General features: G+C 60.6%; 2 protein-coding genes across 8 annotated transcripts; one reads left to right on the forward strand and one right to left on the reverse strand.

Annotated features, from left to right (window-relative positions):
• The first annotated feature begins 1,062 nt into the window (after window positions 1–1,062).
• KLHL22 (kelch like family member 22) lies at window positions 1,063–23,422 on the forward strand. 7 transcript variants are annotated; one of them, XR_009596967.1, is made up of 9 exons: window positions 1,063–1,122; window positions 2,197–2,286; window positions 9,461–9,726; window positions 14,660–14,825; window positions 15,059–15,777; window positions 17,368–17,560; window positions 20,521–20,754; window positions 21,130–21,333; window positions 22,651–22,763. XR_009596967.1 is itself a non-coding variant. In XM_042234213.1 (8 exons), exons 2-8 carry the CDS (start codon window positions 2,266–2,268, stop codon window positions 23,014–23,016), a joined length of 1,965 nt encoding a protein of 654 aa, XP_042090147.1. In that variant the 5' UTR covers window positions 1,063–1,122; window positions 2,197–2,265; the 3' UTR covers window positions 23,017–23,422. The 7 variants fall into 7 exon arrangements, 6 of the variants coding, with proteins under 6 accessions (XP_042090147.1, XP_042090148.1, XP_042090149.1 ...); XM_042234213.1 differs by lacking the exon at window positions 21,130–21,333 and having other exon boundaries at window positions 22,651–23,422; XM_042234214.1 differs by lacking the exons at window positions 2,197–2,286; window positions 21,130–21,333 and having other exon boundaries at window positions 22,651–23,422.
• Window positions 4,545–4,949, reverse strand: LOC114108857 (cytochrome c oxidase subunit 7C, mitochondrial-like). Its single transcript, XM_042234218.2, has one exon. The coding sequence runs from the start codon at window positions 4,845–4,847 to the stop codon at window positions 4,656–4,658; it is 192 nt and encodes a 63-aa protein (XP_042090152.1). The 5' UTR covers window positions 4,848–4,949; the 3' UTR covers window positions 4,545–4,655.
• Window positions 23,423–24,767: the final 1,345 nt, after the last annotated feature.

The following is a 24,767-nucleotide window of genomic DNA, read 5'->3' on the forward strand; positions in this document are numbered from 1 at the left end:
GGCATGCAAGGTCTAGTCCTCTGACCAGGGATCGAACCTAAGCTCTCTGAGCTGGAGCTCAGAGAGCCACTGGACCAGAGGGAAGCCCCTGGCTCAGCGTCTCGTGAGGTTCCAGACAGCTCAGAAGGCCTGGCTGGGCTGGAGGGTCTGATTGCCAGACAGCTGGCTCCTGGCAGGCAAGTGGGGGCCAGTTTTGACAGAGGTCTGGGGTCCACACAGGCCTCCCCGCACGGCTGCCTGAGTGTCTTTACGACGGGGTCAGGGGCGAGAGCTTACGGAGCGCAGACAGAGGCAGACGCAAGGCTTGAGGCCTTTCACAAACACACCCTTCCCTATGCCTCATTCTGTCCCTTAGAACCAGCCATGAAGTCCAGGCCACGCACAAGGACAGGAAGAAAAACTGGGATTCACCCCTTGGTGGGAGGAGAGTCAAAGATCTTCCAGGCTTTTTTTTTTTTTTTGAAGCGAATTAAAATCTATTTATCTGGCTGCCTCGGGTCCTAGCTGTGGGGCGCTGGGTCTTCGCTGGTGCATGGGAGAGCTCAGTTCTCCACTCAGCGGCATCACCTACCCGGGGAAGTGGACTGCTGGTCACTGGGCCTCCAGGGAAGTGCCTGCAGGCGTGTTTGTAAACCTCTCTAACTGGCGCATCTGGCACCTGCCCTGTTCCTGACTGCCTAGCCCAGCCTGGATAAAGCTCTTTGCCTGATCGGTTCTGGGAGTACACTCAGCCTTGATACCTGATCAAGTTCCTCATTCCCCACCCTGGATAATCCCGTTAGGCCAGGGCAGCAAGAATGCCCCTACCCTTGACATCTCACATGAGTGATCTTGCATCCAGCAGCCCCTCATTCTGGCCCTAGCTGTCTTTGCGGTACTCAGAGGAGAACCGGAGCCCTCCCCCGCTGAGAGAGCCCCGAGGACGGCAGTAGGCTTCCTGAGCAGTCTTTCTTACTGTTTCGACAGGTGTCAGAATAGTGTTTTCTTTACCAGCGTGGGAAAGCGAGGTGTAACATTTGCATTTCCTGAGTATTACTGCCCTTGAGCTCACTTCCTTTGTTCATACCGGCGGGGACTTCCTCTTCTGTGAGCTTCCGGTAAAGACCCTTTATCGTTTTTCAGGTTGGTTCACTTTCTAATTATTAACTTTTAAAAGTTCTTCTTAAAAAAAAAAAAAAAAAAGCCCCTGGAGTGGTTAAGGGTCCACCTGCAACATAGGCGGATCCTTGGTCCGGGAAGATCCCACGTGCAGGGGGGCAACTGCGCCCACGTGCCACCGCTGCTAGAGCCTGTGTCCCCTAGGGGACAGCAGCAGGAGCTGCAGGAGCAGGGAGAAGGCCCCGCGCAGGACGGCGGCCCCGGCTCGCGCACCTGGAGAAAAGCCTGTGCAGCCAGCGAGACCTCACTGGGAGAGGAACTCCTGACGCCTTCTGAACGGTTATCGTCAGTGACGGGACGAACGCGTTCACTGATGAACGGCGTCACTCGGGGGTTTGTTGTTTTACTCTCACTGACGCACGTATTTAAAAGTCTCTATTTATTTATTTGGTCCGCTCTTCGTTGTGGCACATGGGCTGGTCCCCCTCGGAGCATCGGCTTCCCTGACTGCAGGGCGCCGGGACTTCGTTGCCCTGCGGCATGTGGGGTCTTGTTAATAGTCAGGGATGAAGATGGCGCCCTCTGCATTGGAAGCCAGGCTTCGGAACCACTGGACCTCCAGGGAATTCTCTGGTTTGTGTCCTCTTTTGAGTGTTAACTGCTCACATTCATTTCCACTTATTTAATGGACTCAATATCATCTGTGATTGTTTTGCACTTAAGAAATTTCATTTTTGGCTGTGTCATGCAGCTTGTGGGGCTGTTAATTCCCTGAGCAGTGAAATCGCCACATCCTGACCTCTGGGCCTCCAGGGGATTCCCTGGATGAATTTTTTCACAGACTCTTTGCCGCTTGCTGCCAATGTCTTCGCCAGTCTCGACTGATTTTTGCTTGCTCAGGATGGCTGTGATCAAACTGCTCTGCAGACAGACACGGGTGCTGCTCTCCTTTAAGGCCCTTCCCGCTGGGCGGAGACGTCAGACCTCCCGTTCTCCACTCCCGCCTGCTGCCTAGTATCTCTGCTTCGGACCTCTCTCTGCTTCACCTCCCTCCTCTTGTTCTTACTCTCCTAAGCGCCAGCCCTGTTCTCCATGCAGAAGCACAGCCACGGCGGAGCAGCCAGAGCTGGGACCCTCGGGGAACAGAGGCTTTGCTCGGAAGCTGACATGTCCCTGGGAGGACACCAGGTGCTCTTGCCCGTCCCTCCCTGAGGCCTCCCCCGCCCTGCCCCTCCTCTGCTGCGGACGTTCCCGTGGCAGGGACCATTGACTTGAGCCGGCTGTATTTTGAGATAAGGGTCCCTCCAGCTCCCCACAGTCCCCGGCCAGCGCCCCCGTCTTGCTCCGGGCCTCCTGTCCTCCCCACCCGCCGGCTCCTCTCTCCTGCCCTGGAGGTGTCCTCCTCCAGTCTCCCTCTTCATCTGAAGAAGCATCAGAGGCCTGTCCCCCTCTTCCACACTCAGTCACTGCAGGCTGGCTGCTGCCACCCTCAGGAGAGGACTCTCTCCCAGCCCCATTGGACCTCTGCGGTCACCCCTTCCCTGCCCTTCTGGGTGCCCTTGGAAAAAGTGTGCTCTGCACTCGGCTCACCTTCCTTTCCCCATCCCTGTTCTGGCTCAGTGTATGACCTCCAGAAGCTCATGACACCCCCAGGTAGGCCCTCAGCTGGACATCTGCGGCCTCCTCACCGTCCTGGGTCCCTGGAGGGCGTTGTCTTTCCCTAAACCCACTCCAGCTCGGCTGTCCCCGACCATGACTTGGGCTGACCCTTCCTCACGCATCACTCCCCTCTACAGGTACTGGGGAACCTGCCTCCTCCCCAGGTCTCCAGCCAACACTGCCCTTCGAACTTGCTTCTTTCCCCGCTGACAGCGACTGCTTCCCTTCTGCCCCTCCAGGCCAGTCTCTGCACCATGAGCTGGCATCTGCCTGCCCAGGCTGACCCAGGCTGGAGGGCTGGGTCTGGTCTCCAAGTTTCCTTTCATGCTTAGAAATTCCTGGCGGCTGGCTGACCGCTCGCTAGACTGGATCTGTGGACACAGTCTTCAAACTGGAATGCTGTCTCTGCTCCCCACAAAGTCCTCATCTGGTGCACAGCTGTGTGGCCACCACCTCCCAGAAGTCCTTCTGGATGGCCTCTCCCACTGAGAACGTCGGCTCCTGGGCGGGCGCGGTCTACTCATCTCGTTAGGTGCCTCACGCAGCGGGGTGCGCGGCCAGGACAGTGTATCTCCACTTATTTTCTCCCTCATCCACGGTTGCCCGCCTCCCCCCCCACCCTGGCCCCGATCTTTTCAAGCTTGAGCTATCCTAGCTCTGTCCTCCCCTCAGAGCTCTCCATCCTCCAGACACGGCCTTCGCGCTTGAGCCTCGCAGGATGGGGTCCTCTGCAGGGCGGAGGAGAAAAATGAACACGGGAGCCTCTGGTTGGAGTGCAGGGACCCAGCTGCAGGCTGGCAAGCAGATTTACTCTCAGTTCACTTCAGTCGCTCAGTCATGTCCAACTCTTTGCAGCCGCATGGACTGCAACATGCCAGGCCTCCCTGTCCATCACCAAATCCCAGAGCTTGCTCAAACTCATGTCCATTGAGTCGCTGATGCCATCCAACCATCTCATCCTCTGCGGTCCCCTTCTCTTCCCGCCTTCAATCCTTCCCAGCATCAGGGTCTTTTCCAGTGAGTCACTTCTTCGCATCAGGTGGCCAAAGTATTGGAGCTTCAGCTTCAGCATCAGTCCTTCCAATGAACACCCAGGACTGATTTCCTTTAAGATGGACTGGTTTGATCTCCTCGCAGTCCAAGAGACTCTCAAGAGTCTTCTCCAACACCACAGTTCAAAAGCAGCAATTCTTTGGTGATTAGCTTTCTTTATAGTCCCAACTCTCACATCCATACATGACCACTGGAAAAACCACAGCTTTGACTAGACGGACCTTTGTTGGCAAAGTAATGTCTCTGCTTTTTAATATGCTATCTAGGTTGGTCATAACTTTCCTTCCAAGGAGTAAGTGTCTTTCAATTTCATGGCTGCAATCACCATCTACAGTGATTTTGGAGCCCCAAAAATAGAGTCAGCCACTGTTTCCACTGTTTCCCCATCTATTTGCCATGAAGTGATGGGACCAGATGCCATGATCTTCATTTTCTGAGTGTTGAGTTTTAAGCCAACTTTTTCGCTCTCCTCTTTCAATTTCATCAAGAAGTTCTTAAGTTCCTCTTCACTTTCTGCCATAAGGGTGGGGTCATCTGCATATCTGAGGTTATTGAGATTTCTCCCCGCAATCTTGATTCCAGCTTGGGCTTCATCCAGCCCAGCGTTTCTCATGATGTACTCTGCATATAAGTTAAATAAGCAGGGTGACAATATACAGCCTTGACGTACTCCTTTTCTATTTAGAACCAGTCTGTTGTTCCATGTCCAGTTCTTTTTTTTTTTTTTTTAAGGATTTATGCCATAAGTTTATTTACAAACATATTTAGGATGCTGAGTTCAAGGGACTGAACCTTTTAAGAGACTGCACCTCTTAATATGCTCCTCTTCCTATCTTTCTCATGGATTACTTTTTAAGCAGTTGGTATCTTACTATAAAGAAAGGTGCAGCAAATCCAGACCCAAAGAACAAAGTCATCATAGCTAGTAACCTCCACTTGTTTTCCACTGAAAATGGTATATTCTTCCCTGGACCCTCCTCACAGTGGCTCCGACGAATCACAGAGGTTGTGAACCTCAGGATGCTCTGTCCCAACATAGCGCTGTTGGACGCTCTACAAAAGATCCAGAGACCGGAGGCGGAAGAAACGGCGGCTGCAAACCTACCGCTTCTTGCCTCACGACCTTGCTCCTCTAACTCTCCATGTCCAGTTCTAACTGTTGCTTCCTGACCTGCATACAGATTTCTCGGGAGGCAGGTCAGGTAGTCTGGTATTCCCATCTCTTTCAGGATTTTCCACAGTTTATTGTGATGCACACAGTCAAAGGCTTTGGCATAGTCAATAAAGCAGAAGTAGATGTTTTTCTGGAAGTCTCTTGCTTTTTTAATGATCCAGTGGATGTTGGCAATTTGATCCCTGGTTTCTCTGCCTTCTCTAAATCTAGCTTGAACATCTGGAAATTCACGGTTCTCGTACTGTTGAAGTCTGGCTTGAAGAATTTTGAGCATTAATTTGCTAGCGTGTGAAATGAGTGCAATTGTGTGGTAGTTTGAGCGTTCTTTGGCATTCCCCTTCTTTGGGATTGGAATGAAAACTGACCTTTTCCAGGCCTGTGGCCACTGCTGAGTTTTCCAAATTTGCTGGCGTATTGAGTGCAGCACTTTCACAGCACCGTCTTTCAGGATTTGAAACAGCTCCACTGGAATTCCATCACCTCCACTAGCTTTGTTCGTAGTGATGCTTTCTAAGGCCCCCTTGACTTCACATTCCAGGATGTCTGGCTCTAAGTGAATGATCACATTATAGTGATTATCTGGGTCGTGAAGATCTTTTTTGTATAGTTTTTCTGTGTATTCTTGCCACCTCTTCTTAATATCTTCTGCTTCTGTTAGGTCCCTGCCATTTCTGTCCTTTATTGAGCCCATCTCTGCATGAAATGTTCCCTTGGTATCTCTAATTTTCTTGAAGAGATCTCTAGTCTTTCCCATTCTGTTGTTTTCCTCTATTTCTTTGCATTGATCACTGAGGAAGGCTTTCTCATTTCTCCCTGCTAGTCTTTGAAACTCTGCATTGAGTATATATTTCTTTTCTCTTTCGCTTTTCATGTCTCTGCTTTTTATAGCTATTTGTAAGGCTTCTTCAGACAACCATTTTGGCTTTTTGCACTTCTTTTTCTTGGGGATGGTCTTGATCCGGCTCCTGTACAATGTCACGAACCTCCATCCATCGTTCATCAGGCACTCTGTCAGATCTATCCCTTATATCCATTTGTAACTTCCACTGTATAATCATAAGGGATTTGATTTAGGTCATACCTGAATGGTCTAGCGGTTTTCCCTACTTTCTTCAATTTAAGTCTGAATTTGGCAATAAGAAGTTCCTGATCTGAGCAACAGTCAGCTCCCAGTCTTGTTTTTGCTGACTGTATAGAGCTTCTCCATCTTTGGCTGCAAAGAATATAATCAGTCTGATTTCGGTGTTGACCAGAATCTGGTGGTGTCCATGTGTAGAGTCTTCTCTTGTGTTGCTGGAAGAGGGTGTTTGCTGTGACCAGGGCGTTCTCTTGGCAAAACTGTACTAGCCTTTGCCCTGCTTCATTCTGTGCTCCGAGGCCAAGTTTGCCTGTTACGCCAGGTAATTCTCGACTTCCTAGACTGACTCTAGACTCTCGGTAAACAGGAAAACACCTGTTCACACTGGCGGTGATTATGTCCCCGCCAGCATCCAGCAGGCGGCGGGCGACTCAGGGGACCTCGAGGGAGGGACAGAGGGAAAGAAGGAAACGGATTTACAGGGCGCCACCCCTTGCCAGAACGCGTTCCTTCACGTCCTCATTCTTTGCTGGGTCTGCCGCGCCGGGCGAGGGGGTAGGGAACCGAGAACCGCGCAGACACTCGGCAGCCCGGGCCCTCCGCCTCTGTCCGGGCCCCACGACACGCCTGCGGCCCCGCCCCGCCCCGGCCCCGGGCACGCCCCCCGCCCCGCCCCGCCCCGCCCCGCGCCCGCACGGCGCCTGCGCGGCGTGCCCACGTGACGCCCGAGGCCCCGCCCCGCGCGCCCCGCCCCCGCGAGTGCGGCCTCGGCTTGCGGCGGCGCCAGGTGAGCGACGGTCGCGGGCCGGCGGGCGTCTCGGTGCGCGGGGCCGGGTTCGGACCCCGGGCCCGGAGCGGACGCGCGGGCGCTGTCGCGGGCAGGCGCGGGCGCCGGCCCGGAGCGCACTGAGGCGGAGGGGGGCGGCGGCCCGAGGCGAGCCGCAGCCTGACGTGGCGGGGGCGGCGGGCGGGACCCCCCGGGCGCGGCGGGCCCCGGGGGCGCCGGCGAGCGGGCCCCGGGCGGGCCTGGCGCCCGCCGCGCGTGTTTCGGGGCCGCCTCCCGGCGCTTCGCTGGCTGCCCTGCAACAGGCGGCCGATCGGACGCCGTCCCCTCCGACGCGACCTTGGACCCCGGCCCGCCCGCCTCGGCCCGCACGCGCGGCGCGGCCCGAGCCGGACAGCCCTGGAGGCCATGCTGTCAGCGCGACGCCTCGGCCGGGAGGGCCGGCCGCCCCTCTGTGCCCCGCGGGCCCAGCGCCTGCTTCCCGGGCGCCTCCCTGCCCCGCGGCCGCGACGCCCCGGAGCGCTTCACCCGTCCACGCCGCGCGGCCCCCCCCTCCCGGGACTAGGACCCCCTCCCTTTGTTGCAGCCCTTGCCTCGTGCAGACGCTGCCTGGGCCCCGCGGAGGACTGGGGTGCCTCCTCAGGAAAGGGTGTCGTCGGACATTTCTTCAGAGATGTTCCGACCCTGTCATCCACGAGTTTACGGAAGTGCATTTAGCGTCCTTGAGTTTGTACCTGCTTGGGGCGTGAAGCCTCCTTTCTCCTCCCTCGGTAGCTCTGAACCGCACAGGACTGCACGCAGGGCCTTGCTTGTGATGACTGGGATCGTTACGGGTTGAGGGAACCGAGCCTAAGGAAGGGCTCGCTGAAGGTGCCAGAGAGTGAGCTCCCAAGGTAAACGAGCTGTATTTCAGAAAAACAGGCATGGGCAGGCAGCCCCAGTGGATGTGCGGCATTCCCTTCCTTAGTTTCCGAAATTTCGTCAGTTACCAAAACAAAGTTCACTGTGAAATGCTGTTTTTTTAATCTGTTAAGTCAGCAAAGATGAAAAAGAAACGCTATTGGTGTCCTACACACTGGTTGGAATCTGGTTCTCTCTCTCTGCTGGTGGGAGAATAAATTGGTACACCCTCTATGGAAGGCATTTTGGCAGTATCTATGGGAGGGTCCACTGCACAGTCAAATCAAGATAACCCAGCAGCTCGGTATCCAGTAAATGTTCCTCATTTACCTGCCGCACACACAGCACGTCTCTGATTTTCAGTGCAAAGCTGTTAGCAACAGCAAACAATTGGAGGAAACCCAAACGTCTCCCTGAAAAGGATTGGTTAAATAAAATAGGATTAACCGCACAATGGACTGTGGGAGGGATACGAGGTAAAGGTGTAACATCTACTTAAATGGGGGAACTTAGTTTTACAGCCTTGCCTGCAAATGCATTGGTGCTGCCTGGAAGGGTGAGGGGAAGTAGGATACTCTCCTCTGAGAGGGGATCTGGTTGGGGATGTAAGTGGGAAGGAAATTTAAATTTCATCATGTACTTTTTTTGTTTATAGTAGAATCTCTCATTTTTCCTTTCAGAGGTCCAGTAGGGCGTTGAAAAGCAGCGCATTAGGGGAGGGGATCGTGGAGGAGCGTGGGGTGGGGAAGGCTGATGTTCGTGGCCTGTGGTGCGTGGCCCACTGGCTGGCGGTCCTGTGGCCTGGAGGGTGCACAGCTTGGCCCCCCAGCTTGGTGCAGGGCGGACTGGCTGCCCCTTGACTGAAGCAGCAAGCTGTCCCTAGTCACTTCTGGTTGGCTCAGCATTCAGGATCTTAGTTTCCCAACCAGGGATCTGTCCCACCCTCCTTGCGATGGAAGCATGGAATTCTAATCACGGGATCTCCTAGGAGGCCCCTGGTGTCTTTTTTTTTTTTTTTTTCTTTTGCATCCGTTCCTGTGTTGGGAACCCAGTGTTCTTTCGCAACAGGAGAGAGGAAGAGCCCTTGAGAACTGGTCTGCGCTGGTCCTCGTTTCTCCTCTAGGGATTTTAGAATGCCCCGAGGGACTGGCTGTCTTTAGTCCCCTTTCCTTGACTGAGGGACTTCCCTGGTGGCTCAGACGGCAAAGTGTCTGCCTACAACGCAGGAGACCTGGGTTCAGTCCCTGGGTCAGGAAGATCTCCTGGAGAAGGAAATGGCAACCCACTCCAGTATTCTTGCCTGGAAGATTCCATGGACAGAGAAACCTGGTAGTCTACAGTCCATGCGGTCGCAAAGAGTCGGACACGACTGAGCAACTTCACTTTCGCTTTCACTTTCCTTGGCTGAGGGGCCTCACTCTGAGGTTCACCACACAGGGGGTCTGCCGGCTGGGTTCCCATGGGTTGGTCCATCTCTAGAACCTTCTGTCTCACAGCGACGCTAAAGGAGATGAAATGGGAAGGAGGGTCTTAGTCGTGAAGGAACACAGGTCGGGAGGAAGGAGGCCCCACGTCTGGACTGTGGTGGGAGGGAAGAGGGGGCCAGAGGCTTGAACCTCCGGGGAAAGCACGGGTGAGCGCGAGGGAGGCCCCAGAGCAGTGCAGCCAGCCCTGCGTGGCCCCCCGGGCTCACCGCTCGCCCATGTCTTGCCAGCTGACAGCCGCGGAGCTGAGGTCGGGAGCGGTGGTCAGGATGGCGGAAGAGCAGGAGCTCGCCCGGCTCTGCAAGTTGCCCACGCAGCCCTCCCACCCACACTGCGTCAGCAACACCTACCGGAGCGCCCAGCACTCCCAGGCGCTGCTCCGGGGGCTGCTGGCCCTGCGGGACAGCGGCATCCTCTTCGATGTGGTCCTGGTGGTGGAGGGGAAGCAGCTCGAGGCCCACCGCATCCTGCTGGCTGCCTCCTGCGACTACTTCCGGTCAGTAGGCGCGTGTTCTCTGTTCTTGTTTTGTTTTAAAGGTAGTATCCTTGGCTCTGCGTACGATGCTGTATTTTCCAGGATGACTTTTCCAGCAGTAAGTTACAGTGTCTTGGTGTGGCACAGATTCCCTCTCTACTTTACTCTGGCTCCCCGTCATTTCATTTTAAAGAACATTCAGGCCTGCGGAAATGTTGAGAAGAGTGTTACAAAGAGCTGGACACCTATTCCCACTGGGCCACGTTTGCCCTTGCTGCCTCTCTAACCACCGCCGTTTTTCAAGACCTTACGAGGCTTTAGGCCTTCATCTCAGCCCCATGCAGAGTTCTTGTGACACCGTCAGGAAGCCCACTCGTGCCCCGGCTCCTCTGGGGACGCCCGTGAGGACCGTCGCGGGCGGTCAGCACTGCATGCATTGTCCACACAGCCCTGTTCACACGCTTACCGGGCCGGCCGCCTCCCGCTCACGCCAACTCATGCTGCGGGCCTCGGCCCCCGACCCTCCCTGTGGGCGCTGTGACCCCCCGAGTTTCTCAGTCTCCTGTGCGAGGCTTGCCCAGCCCCGGGCACGTTGGGCAGAGCGGATGCCTCTGCTCCGACTTGGCCCAGTGAGGGGCGGCCCCCCTGCCGCCACGGTGGACAGGGCTCTGGGCCGGAGACCCTTTCCATCCCGTTGGGTCCTTTTCTCTTCAAGGCTCGGCTGTAGTTCTCGTCTTTTGATTTTAGAAGCTAATGAGCAAAGTGTTTCTTCGTGGTGTAAGCACAGCCTGTTCTCCGGAAGGAGGGTATGGAGAGGGCGAGCCAGTGGTGGCTGGGCGTGTCCAGGGACGGCAGCGACCCTTCGGTTCATGGGCGTTTACTCTTCACAAGCTTTGAAATCCTGGGCAGTGGGTGGGGCAGGGTGGCCAGGAGCCCCCTCAGGGAGGCCTCAGAGCCCAGAAGGTCCGGCACTGGGGTCGCCCCGGCTCAGGGCCTCCTGGCCGCACCCTCGAAAGCCCTCCACGTGGAGCTTCTCTCCCCACGTCGGCTGTCTGTCCCAGTCACGGCCCTCTTCTGCGGGCCGGGGGCGGGCGCCGCCTCTCCTACCTGCGGGAGGCCTCCTGTGTCTCCCGCGTCCTCCAGGAGCCGTTCTCAGCCCTTGGCAGCTGGCCCTGGGCAGGCTTCTCCTGGGAGGCGTTCTCTTCTCCGGCCTGGTCACTGTGCAGGCTGACACCCTCTCCCCCTGGGACCAGGGAGAGCCCACACTTATCTCTGATAAACACGTGAGAAATGATTCCCGAGCTTATGCAGGTTTTTTTCTTTATTATTCATTTCGCTTATTGACTCGGGTTGAAATGACGCAGTGAGACTTGGGAAGGTCTCTGACGCGAGCGAGAGTGAAGCGAAGGCCTTTGGAGGCTGTGGGCCCGTAGCTGGGCCCTGCAGGGGATGTCCTGTGGGGTGTCTGCCAGGCTCTCGGCAACGTGCAGCTGGGGCTGACAGCCCCCTGATCTGCTCTGTGGGTCAGCCAACACGGAGGAAGCTGAGTTATTCGTGAATCAGAGTGTGAAACCCTCCGTGAGGCCCGGGCTCATGGGGCAGCAGACCCCTGTCCCTGGGCCTTGCTTGCAGAGGGACAGCTGCTCCCTGCTGGGAGCCTCTCTTCTGATGCAAGGCGCTTACCAGCCTGAGCCGGCGTGTGGGCCTCTCCAGACAGGCGAGGGGCACGGAGTCCTGTCCAGCGCCCATCCCCGCCGCCGAGTCGCTGTCCGGGTAGGAAAGCGTGGCGAGCACGGCTGTGCCCCTGCCCACCCCCTCGCTCACCCAGCCTTCAGCCTCCACAGGGTGTCTCTTGCAAAGCCTGTTTCATACTCCTCAACCCCGAACCTCTGACTACTCGGAGCTGCTCTTTTTTGCTTTGTTGGGTTCCAGTGTGTTGCTGAACGTTGGCCCTGCCCTCGGAGGCCCCCAGAGCTGCTTTGTTGGTGGACAGCTGTCTAGTCTGTCTGGACAGCTGGTCTCTGAGAGGAAGGGGAGAGCTGGATTCTTCTGCTTTACCAGCTTTTTTTGTTTTTAAATGTAAAGTTTGGCACAAATTCATTAAACCATGCAACCTGTCCTGAACTGAGATGCGACTTCTTTACTTTTATCATACTTCTGGTTGGGAAACACTGAGGTGTTTGGATTCGAGGTGTTGATTTTAGACTCCCATGGAGGGTTGTGACATCATACGTGTGGCAGATAAGTGTTTTCTCCAGCTGAAACTTTTGGATTCCGAGACACACCTGGTCTCAAGGGTGTGGAGGAGGTGTCCGGGCTGGAGACGCGCCCGTCCCCTCAGGGCCAAGGGAGCCAGGGGCGCCCGGCGCTGCCTGGGTCGGGGTTGGGGCCTGCCAGTGCCCTCTTTTTGGTCTCTGCTGCCCGTTGTCAGGCGTGCCCAACTCTTGGTGACCCCGTGGACAGCAGCACGCCAGGCCTCCTGTCCATCACCAACTCCCGGAGCTTGCTCAAGCTCACGTGCATCGAGTCAGCGATGCCATATTATTCCCTGTCGTCCCCTTCTCCTGCCTTCAACCTTTCCCAGCATCAGGGTCTTTTCTGATGAGTCACTTCTTCGCATCAGGTGGCCAAAGTACTGGAGCTTCAGCGTCAGCCCTCGCAGTGAGCGTTGAGGCTGGTCCCCTGAGGCCGGGCCGCTTGGGCCTCCTCGCGTCCGCGGGAGCGGCACGCGTGCTGTGTCCTCCACTCGTGGCCATCCCCGCCTGCTGGACACTCGGTGCACGTGCTGCTCTTTCTACTGCGATTTCTGGAAAACCTACAGCTTGGCCATTGTGACCATTTCAGCGTGCAGCTCAGTGTCCTTACATGCACTCTGTGGCGCAGCCTCCGGAACCGTTCCAAGCTATGAAGCGGCGCCTGCAGCCGAGAAACAGTTCCCGTGGCCCCCTCCCGGCCCGGGCAGCCGCCTTGTACGGCCGCCTTGGGGTTCCGTCTCCGTGGCCGCTCCGGGACCTCGTGTGAGTGGAAGCAGACGATGTCTGCCCTTCGAGGACCGGCTGCTTTGGCCGAGCGGCGCGTCCCGGAGGCTCGCCCGGCCGCGGCCAGGCCGTCCTTCGCGAGGCGAGTAACGCGCTCCCGTTTCTTGCGCTGCAGCTTGCCCACCTTGTCGACGGACACTGGTCGTCCCCCTCTCTGGGCTCTTGTGAGGAAAGCTGCTGTGAGCGTGGGGCGCAGATGTCTCTTGGAGGCCCTGCTGTCAGTTCTGTGGAGCACATACTCAGACGCGGAATTGCTGGAACATTCTGCAGTTCTGTGTGTCGTGCCTTGAGGAACCCCGAACTGTCTTCCACAGCAGCTGCACTAATTTGCATTCACACCAGAGGTGCACAGAGGCTCCGGCTTCTTTGAGTTGACGAGATAAGAGTCTAAGAGGAAGTGGGCAAAGCACCTGCATTCTTTGGAAGAGAAAGTGAAAACAGCTGCTGAACCCGCGACCCAAGCCTCTGTCCATCCGGTCCGTCCGCTGCCAGGTTTCTCCCTCGCCCCCCGGTGGCTGGAGCCAGCGTCCTCGCCCTCTGCTTCCAGGGGTGTCCGGGCAGGCCCCCCGCCCCCAGGTGGGGCTTCATGACAGGCTGTGGCGGAGGCATCCAGGTGGGAGTGTGTGGACCCTTTGACCCAGCAGTGGCTCTCCTGGAATTGATCCTGGCATTCCCACCAGCTCCTGGGGCAGAACCGTCCATCGGGCGAAACGACGGGAGACGAGAAGGAACCCTGGGGGACCCCAGTGTGCATGGCTGCGTCCTTTGGCACCTTTGCCCGGGGCAGCCCTGTGGGTGCTGGTAATCCAGGCCGTTTGCAAGGTGCCCTGTGAAGGCAGAGCTGGGTGTGGATCCAGGCGTGGCCCCTGCCTCGGGATGGTGCCTCCCTGGGAGGGCAGCTGGGGGCCGGAGCCGAAGGCGGGCGGAGCCTTCCACCCTTTCACGTCCTGTCAGTCTTGTGAGTGTGCGTGTGTGTGTCGAAATGGAACACGGCCACTCTGGCAGCGTGCTGCTGACCCGTTTCAGCCCCAAGGCTTCCCTGACCACCGCCGCCGCCTCTAGCCCCTGACTGACCCTGCAGCCGGGACGTTAAGAGGTGCCTGCTCTGTAGGGCCTGGGGCGGGCTCCCGCTGACCCCTCACCCCTGGGTCCTGGCTACCCTTGGACAGCCCCAGATTGGGTCTCCCCTCCAATCCCCAGGCCTGCCGGGGCCTCCTGCCCCTACTGCAGCCTCTCCACCCTGCCCCATGGAGCCTGGAATCTGAGGTCCCTCGGTCAAACCTGGGATCAGTTCTCCGACGGCACCTCCTTTGCCTGGTGTCCATCCAGGCCCGACCCTGCCTAGCAGCATGTGGCCCAGGCTTCCTGCCCCCCGGCAGCCGGCCTGCAAGGTCATCCTGGCCCTGGGCCTGGGCGCCCGCCGCCTCTATGGCCTCCTCGGGCAGGGGCCCCTCGGGCTGGCTGCTCCTCCGTCAGACGCCCCGTCTCAGTCCTTGACGGCGACTGCACACCCGGCAGCGCCCTGTCTTCTGTCTGTCCTCCAGCTTTAGCTCCGTGCTCGGGGGTCTTGCCACTCGCTTCGCTGTGGGGCCGGCCCCGTGACCGGTTCCCGGTGCTGAGTGGTTGCAGGGGCAGGGATACTGAGCGGAGACGTTTACTGTTTGCTTCCCATTCATCCTCTCCCGCTGAGCCCCGGGAATCACACGGGCGGACGCAGCAGAAAGCCCGCTGGCCCCGCGCCCAGGGGCGCACGTGCAGGTCCTGGGCCGTGTGAGATGGAGTTTCCAGAACAGTCCCAAGCTTGGTCAGGAGCTGTGGGCGCCTCCGCCGGACGGCTCAGGGTGCGAGCCGGCCTCGGCCCGCCCCTCTGGCAGCCCCGCGGGCGTCACCGGCCATGCCCTGTCTTCCCTGTGCAGGGGCATGTTCGCGGGGGGCCTGAAGGAGATGGAGCAGGAGGAGGTCCTGATCCACGGCGTGTCCTACAGCGCGATGCGCCAGATCCTGCACTTCATCTACACGGCCGAGCTGGAGCTCAGCCTGAGCAACGTCCAGGAGACGCTGGTCGCTGCCTGCCAGCTCCAGGTGAGGCTCCGGCCCGAGGGGGCAGCCCTCCCTTCACCCCCGCTGCCCAGCTCCGTCTTGGGTTTAACTCGCTGGGCTTCTGCCTTGCCGGGTGTGACGCTTCCAAGTGCGCGGCCCACCGGCTCCTGTTTGTTGGTGTTGCCGGTAGCTGTTGGTGGCTTGCCCCCGCGTGCTGGCCCTCCGAGGTGCCCCAGGGACACCGGCCTGGGCTCGACGGCCCGCTCTGCCCACAGATCCCGGAGATCATTCACTTCTGCTGCGACTTCCTCACGCCCTGGGTGGACGAGGACAACATCCTCGACGTCTACCGGCTGGCCGAGCTCTTTGACCTGAGCCGCCTGACCGAGCAGCTAGATGCCTACATCCTCAAGAACTTCGTGGCCTTCTCGCGGACTGACAAGTACCGCCAGCTGCCCCTGGAGAAGGTCTACGCCCTCCTGAGCAGCAACCGCCTGGAGGTGTCCTGCGAGACGGAGGTGTACGAGGGTGCCCTGCTCTACCACTACCCGCCGGAGCAGGTGCAGGCCGACCGGCTCCCGCTGCATGAGCCGCCCAAGCTCCTGGAGACCGTGCGCTTCCCCCTCATGGAGGCCGAGGTCCTGCAGCGGCTGCACGACAAGCTGGAGCCCAGCCCGCTGAGGGACACCGTGGCCGAAGCCCTCATGTACCACCGGAACGAGAGCCTGCAGCCCAGCCTGCAGGGCCCGCAGACCGAGCTGCGCTCCGACTTCCAGTGCGTGGTGGGCTTCGGGGGCATCCACTCCACGCCATCCACCGTCCTCAGCGACCAGGCCAAGTACCTGAACCCGCTGCTGGGGGAGTGGAAGCACTTCACCGCGTCCCTGGCGCCCCGCATGTCCAACCAGGGCATCGCGGTGCTCAACAACTTCGTGTACCTGATCGGAGGGGACAACAACGTGCAGGGCTTCCGCGCGGAGTCCCGCTGCTGGAGGTAGGGGCCCCGGCTGGGGGCTGCCCGCGGCGTTGGCTCCTCCCACTCTCGTCTCCTCTCCTGGGAGACCCACGCCCCCCCCCAGGCGCCCCCCGCCCTCTGGCGGGTGCAGGGCTGCAGGGAGTGCCGTGGCAGGAAAGGGGGGGTCCAGGCCTGGGGGGCACGGCCACCCCAGCACCCTCTGCCCTCGCAGCCCGGCCCAGCTTCCCTCTCCTGTGCCCTTAGCTCCGCTCTCCTAGCTGCACAGCCTCCTTGGAAGGTGGCTGCCTGTCACCCTGCTCCGCCAGCATGCAGTCCTCAGCCCGGGGGCGGGGCAGGCCCCCAAGCCCCACCTCACCTCAGGCCAAATCCCTGCATCCCCAGCTCTGCTGTCAGCCTTGTGCCGGGCACGAGGTCTGGAGCAGGCCGTGCTTTCTGTCTGTGAGTCTGGGGTCTTCCGAGCCTGTTCCTTTGGGTCAGAGCAGCGGAAGTGGGGCAGGCCCCCCAGCCTCTGTTCCTGGAGGCTTCCAGGCTGGTCTCCGCATCTGGGGCCTCTGGGAAGCTTACCCCCCCCCCCCCCCACGCACAAGCGGACAGGCGCACAGCAGACACAGGTTGCTGGCTGCCTCAGGCAGCTGTGAGCTGGCGCCAACCTTGCTCAGGGGCGGGTCTGGCCGGCCACAGCCCGCGGGCGGACCCTGGGCCAGGAGGGGACAGCGACAGTAGCCCTCGGCCTCCCCTGCTGTCGCTGCCCCAAGATGCGGGGGAGATCCAGAGGGGAAGTGGGTACTCAGTTCAGAAAGGAGGAAACCACGCCTTCATAACCTCGACCCCGCCCCCGGCTGGGCCTCCGCCTGGCAGCTCAGTTCTCCCCGCCTCGGCCCCGCCCTCCCCGCCTCGGCCCCGCCCTCCCCGGGAACAGGCTGACGGGCTCCGCCCCCTTTGGCCTGTTTCCTGGCTCGCAGTGGAAGGAGGCCCTGGGTGCCAGCACCGAGGGCCGTGATGTCCACCCAGTGAGTGACCGGCTCCACCCCTGACAGCCTCACTCAGCCTGGTCTCTCCTGAGCAGACCGAGTGCGATCTGCCCCGAGCCAGGCTCCCTGGGCGCAGGACCACAGGCGTGGGCCACAGCGCTTGAAGGGGCTCATCACGCATGTCGACCCCTCGGTCCCTTGTGGTAGGCAGCATCACCCCACCGGGCGCGGAGCCGAGCGAACAAGGCTGAGGCCCAGATCCACTCACGCCCGGCTCTGTGTGGTCTTCCTGGCTGGCAGGGAGGGGCCGTGGCAAGAAGCAGCAACTGCCGAGTGCATTCACTTGTGTTTGGGGCAAAGGCTAAAAGTGGGGTGTCTGGCTGGAGGCTGTTGTGCCCAGGCGTCCAGTCGAGAGGCCATAATTGCGGGCCCCGTGAGCACAGAGCCGTGGGGAGCTGGGAGTGAGACAGTGAGATGGAGGTGCTATGTAGGAACAGCCATCGGGCAGCGTGGGGTGGTCAGCGGAGGGTCTGGAAGCCGCTGTGAGTCACACCAGGAGGCTCCTGGCCCTGCCCTCCAGGCTGTGGGGGCGTGCTGGGGGAGGGGCCTGCTGACGCACTGTCCCCTGTCTCACGAGGTACGACCCAAGGCACAACCGCTGGTTCCAGATCCAGCCGCTGCAGCAGGAGCACGCTGACCTGTGCGTGTGCGTTGTGGGCGGCTACATTTACGCGGTGGCGGGCCGCGACTACCACAACGATCTGACTGCCGTGGAGCGCTACGACCCCGCCACCAACTCCTGGGCCTACGTGGCGCCGCTCAAGAGGGAGGTAAGGAAGCCCCCCGAGGGACCCTTCCCAGGTTCACACAGTGGAGGCCGGGCCAGGCCCAGGACCAGAGCCCTCTTGCCTCCACGAGCTGTGCCCTGAGCTTGAGTGGGGGGCTCCCAGCGGCATTGGGAGAGGCCCCTTCCCGAGTTACACCCCCTTCTGGGTCTCCTCACCTTGGACCCCGGCAGCTGCTGTAACCCTGCAGGTCAGTGTGGACGGAAGCCTTCCCCTTGCCTGCCCCCTGGCTCCACTGAGGTGAGCCGGGCCATGTCCAGAGGGGGACGGGAGGGACGGGATAGGCAGGACCCCACAGCCTCAGACCCCCAGAGGGCAGGCCCTTCACGAAGCCAGAAACGTTTCAGAAGTGCCGTTTTTCCTGTTTCTGTAAATCCTGTGTCCCGCACAGTACAGCTTAAACATGTTAACCTGTTCATCTTGCAGAGGTGATGCTTGAAGGGGGTGGCTCTCTGAGCTTAAGGACTTGGGGTGCTGAGACCCTGGCCCCCAAACCAGACACAGGACCTCAGGGCAAGAGGGGTCCTTGCCGGTCTGTGCTGCACCCGGGTCGCAGCATCTGTGAGCACCTCTCGGCACTGGGCAGAGCAGAGCAAGGGTGGCTGTGTCCTGCCCGAGGCCTTGGCCAGACGGGCCTCCTGCCTCCCTGCCCCTTCCTGCTCCCCTCCCCTCCCCTCCCCTCCCTGACCCTGTCCCTCCCTGACCCTGTGCCCCCTCCCCTCCCTGACCCTGTCCCTCCCTGACCCTGTGCCCCCTCCCCTCCCTGACCCTGTCCCTCCCTGACCCTGTCCCCCCTCCCCTCCCTGACCCTGTCCCTCCCCTCCCTGACCCTGTCCCCCCCTCCCCTCCCTCCTTCCCCTCCGTTCCCCCTATCTCCCTCCCGCCCCTCTTGACTGCGCCCCCCTTCCCCAGCACCCCGCTCCTCGGCCACTCTGGGGAGGAAGCCCTTCTGGAGAGCATTTCCTGCCTGTTCAGGAGAAGGGGGCATATTGTGCTGGGGAGAGACCGGGGTCCTTGAGCCGCAGCGGACGCTGGCGGACCCCACCCCCCGCGGAGGGGAGGGGGGAGGGGTCCAGGGGCTCTTTGTCTGGACGGGAGGCTGCGCTTCTCAGCCTGGCCACGGAGGGGCAGCCTCGGCCTTCAGCCGGCGCTTCTCCCCGCGGCCAGGCTCCTCACGTTGGTCTGTTCCGTCAGCAGCCCCGGGGATCGGGTGCTGGCAGTGGCTGAGCCTAGCGGCAGAGAGCGCTCTCGGTCACTGCACAGATCCGGAAAGGGACTTGGGGCCGAGCCCAGCGGTGGTGCTCGGTGCTCGAGGAGGGCCTCGCTGGACTGTTTGTGGGGGCAGGGAGGTGTCAGTGCGACCATGTCCAGGAAAGATGGCAGCCATTGGGAGAAACAGAACTTCCAGGCTGGGAGGAGGCGGCGGAGCAAGGGGCGTGCATGTGTAGAGAGGGAGCAGGCTCCGGCCCGTGGGTGGTCCAGGCGTGGGCTGTGGGAAGGACATGACAGACGTGAGCTGCCGGGCACAGCCGGTTGGCAGCCAGGCTTTGGGAGGTCAGACCGGAGGTGGAGATGTGTGAGTGCAGGGCCGTGCTGGCTGGGGGCTAGCTCTGATCGGCTTGGGGGCATTGCTAGGCCAGGGGGTCCGCGGGTCTGCAGACGTGGGCGTACAGCCCCTATAGGGGCCTTCAGGATTCCCGCAGGGCGGGCCCACACTCCCACCTGTCTCAGGGTCCTTCCCACTTCCTCCTGCTCAGCACTACCTGGAACTCTGGATGTGTGTGTAAAACTTGGAAAACTTAAAAGGTTGAGATAAGATGACAACCCAGCAAGGGACCTGGGACCTTGATCCGAGTGAGAATGAAAAGATAGCTTGTCAAGTTTTGTGGCGTGCCCGCTGAAGCTGTGCTGAGGGGCATTTGCGGCACTGAAAGCGTTCATTAGGGAGGGAAAAAGTCTCAACTGAGTGATCTGAGCTCATCCCTCAAGAATCTGGAAAAGTGAGAGCAGAGCGAGCCCAAAGCAAGCAGAGGAGGGAAGGGGTAGGCACCAGAGCGGAAGGAGGGCTGTTAGAGGAGACTCTGAGAGGCTGGGTCTGCACAGGTCAATGCCAGGGACAGGCGTCTAGGAAGCCTGAGGAAGGGAGCGAAAACAGCTTCCTAAAAGTGTCAAGAACGGCTGCGGGAGGGGCTGCATTACTAACGCCCTGTCAGTAGGCGGTGAAACACACCAGTTCCTCCGAAACATCGTGCTAGGACACCCAGAAAACTAAGCAGATGATTTGAATGGCCCTGTACCTTTTACGGAAATGACGTCCAGGCCCAGATAGTTTAACTGGAGAATTTACCGAACTTTTAAAGAAAATACCGATTCTTTTTTTCCAGGAAGTGGAAGAGGGAGAATACTTCTCATTTCACCTTAGGAAGTTATCATTAAATTGATACCAAAACCATACAAGACAGCAGCCTCTCCCCCCAAAATAGAGCAAGTCTGCCATACCTACAGTTACATGTGAATGTTCGTGACTACATATTAGCAAATTCCCCTCTCCCTCCAAAAGAAATTCATGACCAAATAGAGTCGATTACAAAGGCTGGTTCCGTACTCGAAATTTAACCAGTGTGATTCACCATATTTAAAATCGCAGGATCATATCGGAGCAGAAAAAGGAGCTGATAACAGGCCTGGAGGGTTGGCGGGCATGGGGGTCAGGAGGCCTCTGTGAAGATGGGGCTGTGATGGTTTCCTCTGGGTCCGGTGCACATTGCTTGGGGGGGTGGTGCGGAAAGAGGGGTTGCGGCTCCCCTCGGGGAAGCGCAGCATCGCCTCTGGGCCCTGGAATCCTCTTCCGTGGGGAAGGTGGGGGGCGGGACGGGGCGTCCAGGGAGGAGCGGGGGTCGCGCGGCCCCTGGCCTCCTGGCGCTCACGCCGGTGCCCCGCCGCAGGTCTACGCCCACGCGGGCGCAGCGCTGGACGGGAAGATGTACGTCACCTGCGGCCGCCGCGGGGAGGACTACCTGAAGGAGACCCACTGCTACGAGCCGGGCAGCGACACCTGGCACGCGCTGGCCGACGGCCCGGTGCGGCGGGCCTGGCACGGCATGGCCACGCTGCTGGACAAGCTGTACGTGATCGGGGGCAGCAACAACGACGCGGGCTACCGCAGAGACGTGCACCAGGTGAGCGGGGCCGCCTCCCGCGGGTGTCAGTGAGGAGCCGGCCACGCAGCAGGCGGGCTGCAGGGGGGACACGGGCGCGTTTCTGGTTACTAGGCTGCGTTTCCTAGGGCGGCTTCAGCTTCGCAGCCAAGCCGAACAGAGCAGCGAGGCTTCCCGTCGCCCCCGCGCCCACCGCCTCCCCACACTTGGCACCCGCACCTCAGGGTGGCGTCCTTACAGCTGATAACTCGGCTGGCCTGGGGTCACTCCTGGGGGTGCACAGTCGGGGTTGAGACAGATGGCACGTGTCCACCACTAGGGTGTCACAGAGAGGTGTCACCTGCCTGCACTATTCTTAAAAGCTTTAATTATAAAGTTAGTCTAACCACATTGCAGAACTCTGGGAAAATGGAGAAAGGGGACAAGAATTCCTGAAATCTGGCCCCCAGCCTGGAGTGTTAGCCCTCCTGAACGCCCGCCCACCTGCCCCGGCTCCGTGGGTGTGTCCTCTCGTTTGAGGGCCGCCCCACGCCACCCAGTGGCTGTGCAGAGTTCATCAGACCGCTGACGTTGGGGCTGGTCAAGTTGTGGCCGTTTCAGGTAACATTTGAAGCAGCGTTTGCTCCGTGGAGCTGTTTGGGTATCTTGGGTCATCTCCTGAGGCGAGAGCTGCGGTCCTTGAAATGTGGCTCCTGGGCCAGCAGTACCCACATCAGGAGAGAACTCACCAGGAATGCAGGTTCCCTGGCCCTCAGCCCGCCTGGCTGGGTCTCCCCAGATGGGACCCTCCCTGGCCCTCAGCTCGCCTGGCTGGGTGTCCCCAGACGGGGCCCCCAGCGCTCAGAGCCGCTAGGCCCCAGCGTCTCAGTTCCTGCGGCAGCTGGGACAGACCGCCCCCGGTGCGGGGCCTAAACCCGCGGGCGCCTGTGCTGGCAGCCTGTGGCTCTCACTTGACAGTCCAGGGTGCGTCCTCAGCGGAGCCCCGGGAGGGTTGGCGTCCTTTCACCCGGGGTGTCAGCAGAGCGCAGCCCCCTCGGTGGGGCCGGGTCCTGCTCCTCACCGCTGTGAGCTGAAGCCCTTATTGGCTTCTGGAAGCCTGTGGGCCGGCCGCTCGGGCCCCTTCCCCTTCCAAGCCGGCAGCTCCCCTCCCATCTTGGGCCTTCACACGTCCCCTGCTGCTTCCAAGGGCTGTGCAGTTAGGCGTCCCCGAAGATCCAGGGTCGCCCGTCCGCCCGTGTCCACGTCCCTGCGCTTACCGCCCGCAGAGGCCGGCCCTGGTGGCCAGGCCTCCTCGCAGTGGGAGAGGCAGGGCTGGCGTCCACGTGGCTCTGTGCAGCTCTGCACGTTGCCGCCCTGACTGGTCAGATGGGCGCCTGGCCGGTGCCTTTTCTCCCCCAGTGCCCGCTCGTTAACAGCTGACGATTTGTCCCTGAGGTTCTGTTTTGCAATTCTTGGATTACTAGTAGGTTGAACATTTCCCCTGGTTCCCACGTTTACTATTTGGGGTAGCTTTGAAGGCAAGATGATTTTTTTTCTCTATTTTGGCCACACTACATGTCTTGTGGGATCTTAGTTCCCTGACCAGGGATTGAACCTGGGGCCCCAGCGGGGAAAGTGCGAGTCCTCACCACTGGGCCGCTGGGTACTTCCCAAGAGAATGTTGACAGTCATCACGACTCAGCAAGCCTGTCTCTCCATTTTATCTGCATCTTGCCCGGTGCTCCGTGCGCTTGGCTTCTGAGTTTCGGCTTCAGCGGTGGAGGGGAGTGAGCCAGCACCCCCAGGCCAAAGGGGAGACAGCCACGGGCCTGGGGCCACCGGCCGGCTGAGGGGCTGGGGAGGTGGCGCAGGGCAGCAGCCGGTCAGAGCCCTCCCTGGGGGCCCCCAGCCCCTGAGAGCCCGCACCTTGCCCTGCAGGTGGCCTGCTACAGCTGCAGATCCGGGCAGTGGTCGTCCGTCTGCCCGCTCCCGGCCGGGCACGGGGAACCGGGCATTGCTGTGCTCGACAGCAGGATCTACGTGCTGGGCGGCCGCTCACACAACCGAGGCAGCCGCACGGGCTACGTGCACATCTACGACGCGGGCAAGGACAGCTGGGAGGAGGGGCCGCCGCTGGACAACTCCATCTCGGGCCTGGCCGCCTGTGTGCTCACCCTGCCGCGGTCCCTGCTGCTCGAGCCGCCCCGGGGGACCCCTGACCGCAGCCAGGCCGACCCGGACTTCGCCTCCGAGGTGATGAGTGTGTCTGACTGGGAGGAGTTCGACAACTCCAGCGAGGACTAGGTTCCCGGGGCGGGGGAGTGGGAGATCCCAGGTGTCCCCCACCCTGCCCGTCGGCAGGTAGGCAGGTGTTTTGGGGGCTCGCAGACCTGTGGCAGGAACCCTCTGGGAAGGGCCCGGTCTCCAGACAGCCCCCAAGCCTCTCCTCCTCAGCAGGCGTGGCTGGGCGCCGGCACCACTCTCCGCCTTAGTCACTGTTGGGCTGAGAGGGCGCCTTCTCCCAAGGGGGTTGGGGACGGGCCCCCGCGGGGGAGCCGGGCTGAGCCCATCGCCAGCCCAGCAGCTCCTGAGACGGAAGTGGGAGCAGAGAGCCAGCCAGGGGCCTGAGGCTGGTTGTGATAACAGGGCCTTGCAGCTGGGCCTTCCTGCCCCCGTGTTGTTGATAAATGAAATAAAGCACCTTCTGCGAGGCGCGTTGCTCTCCTTTGGCCTGGGCTGAGTGGCTTCTGGGGGGGAGCCCACCCCCGGCTGGAGGGTGTCACCAAGACACATGTCCCTGTCTGCGGACCCCGGCTGGAGCGCCTCTCCCACTGTGGACCTCTCCTGTGAACCAGGATTCCGGTAGCCGTCTTGGCGCCAAGGGAAGCTCAGCACCTGGGGAGGGAGGGCGTGAGAGCCTCAGGGGGCGCCTGTCTCCTGCATCTGAGCACGTCCTGCGGAGGGGCCTCTGCATTTCCTCCAGGTAAGCTTCAAGGACCCTCCTGAGTGGGTGGGACCTGCAGGTTCCAACGCCGTTTTCCGCACTGCCCAACCTGCACCAGGACACTGTCCGCTCCTGTGGGGTCCTCTCACCCCCTCCTGCAGACCCCCACCGCTCTGGGTCTTTGCCTTTGTCCCCACGCCCCACCCCACATGACACCACGCGCTTAACACTTCAGGCCAGGCAGCGAGCCCGGCCTTGACCCTGGTGGTCCTTTCCCACAGGACAGGATGGCCACTTGTCCAGGGTCATCCTCCGACTCCCAAGGGTGAGGTGCGGGACCATGAGCTCGGAGTGGGGGCCCCTGTTTCTGTGTCTGCCACCACCCTGCAGACCTCGGAGGTTTCTGTGAAGAAGGGCCAAGACGCCCGTCCTGCCCCAGAGTGTACAGGCCTGCCGCAGCTGACTCCCCAGCCAGGCACCAAGGCCTGGCTGCGAGAGGCCTCTGGTCTGCAGGGGATGGAGAGGAGTCTGTGAGGACCCCAGGGCATGGGGCGGGGTAGACGTGGGGCCTGGAAGGGTTCCTAAGACCCGGGCCGTAGCCGGGCCCTGCCGTGGACCAGTGCAGCATTGGCCCACAGCCAGCAGCCCGCCCCCTCCTCCCTGAGCCCAGGCAGCCCTTGCCAGCTGGGCAGGCTCTCCGGCTGCACTCAAGCCTCCAGGCCACTCTCTCCCTTCAAAGTTGGCTTCCTCCGGGAGCCACCCCCGCCAGGCCCAGGCTCTGGGCCTCCACTACTGGCCTCTGTGCTGGCCAGTCGTGTGGGCACGCCCTCATTTTGGTATCCACCTGGCACAGGCCAGGCAGACAGACGGCCCCCCACTCCGCCTGTACCCAGGCTCCCGATGGGGGCGTGGGTGGGGCCGGGAAACTCGCCATCAGGCACGAGGTGGGCCTGAGACAAGGCTGGGGATGGTCCTGTCCTGCGGGCAGCAGACACAGGTGGCACACGGCCAGGGCCGGGCAGAGAGTTGCATTCAGACAGTCCTGAGGGGCCTGTCACAGAGCTGGGGCCCGAAGGAGCTCTGGGGCTGGAGGGGGGCGGGGAGGTGATGG

This window comes from Ovis aries, chromosome 17, assembly GCF_016772045.2.
Source record: "Ovis aries strain OAR_USU_Benz2616 breed Rambouillet chromosome 17, ARS-UI_Ramb_v3.0, whole genome shotgun sequence".
Taxonomy (NCBI): domain Eukaryota; kingdom Metazoa; phylum Chordata; class Mammalia; order Artiodactyla; family Bovidae; genus Ovis; species Ovis aries.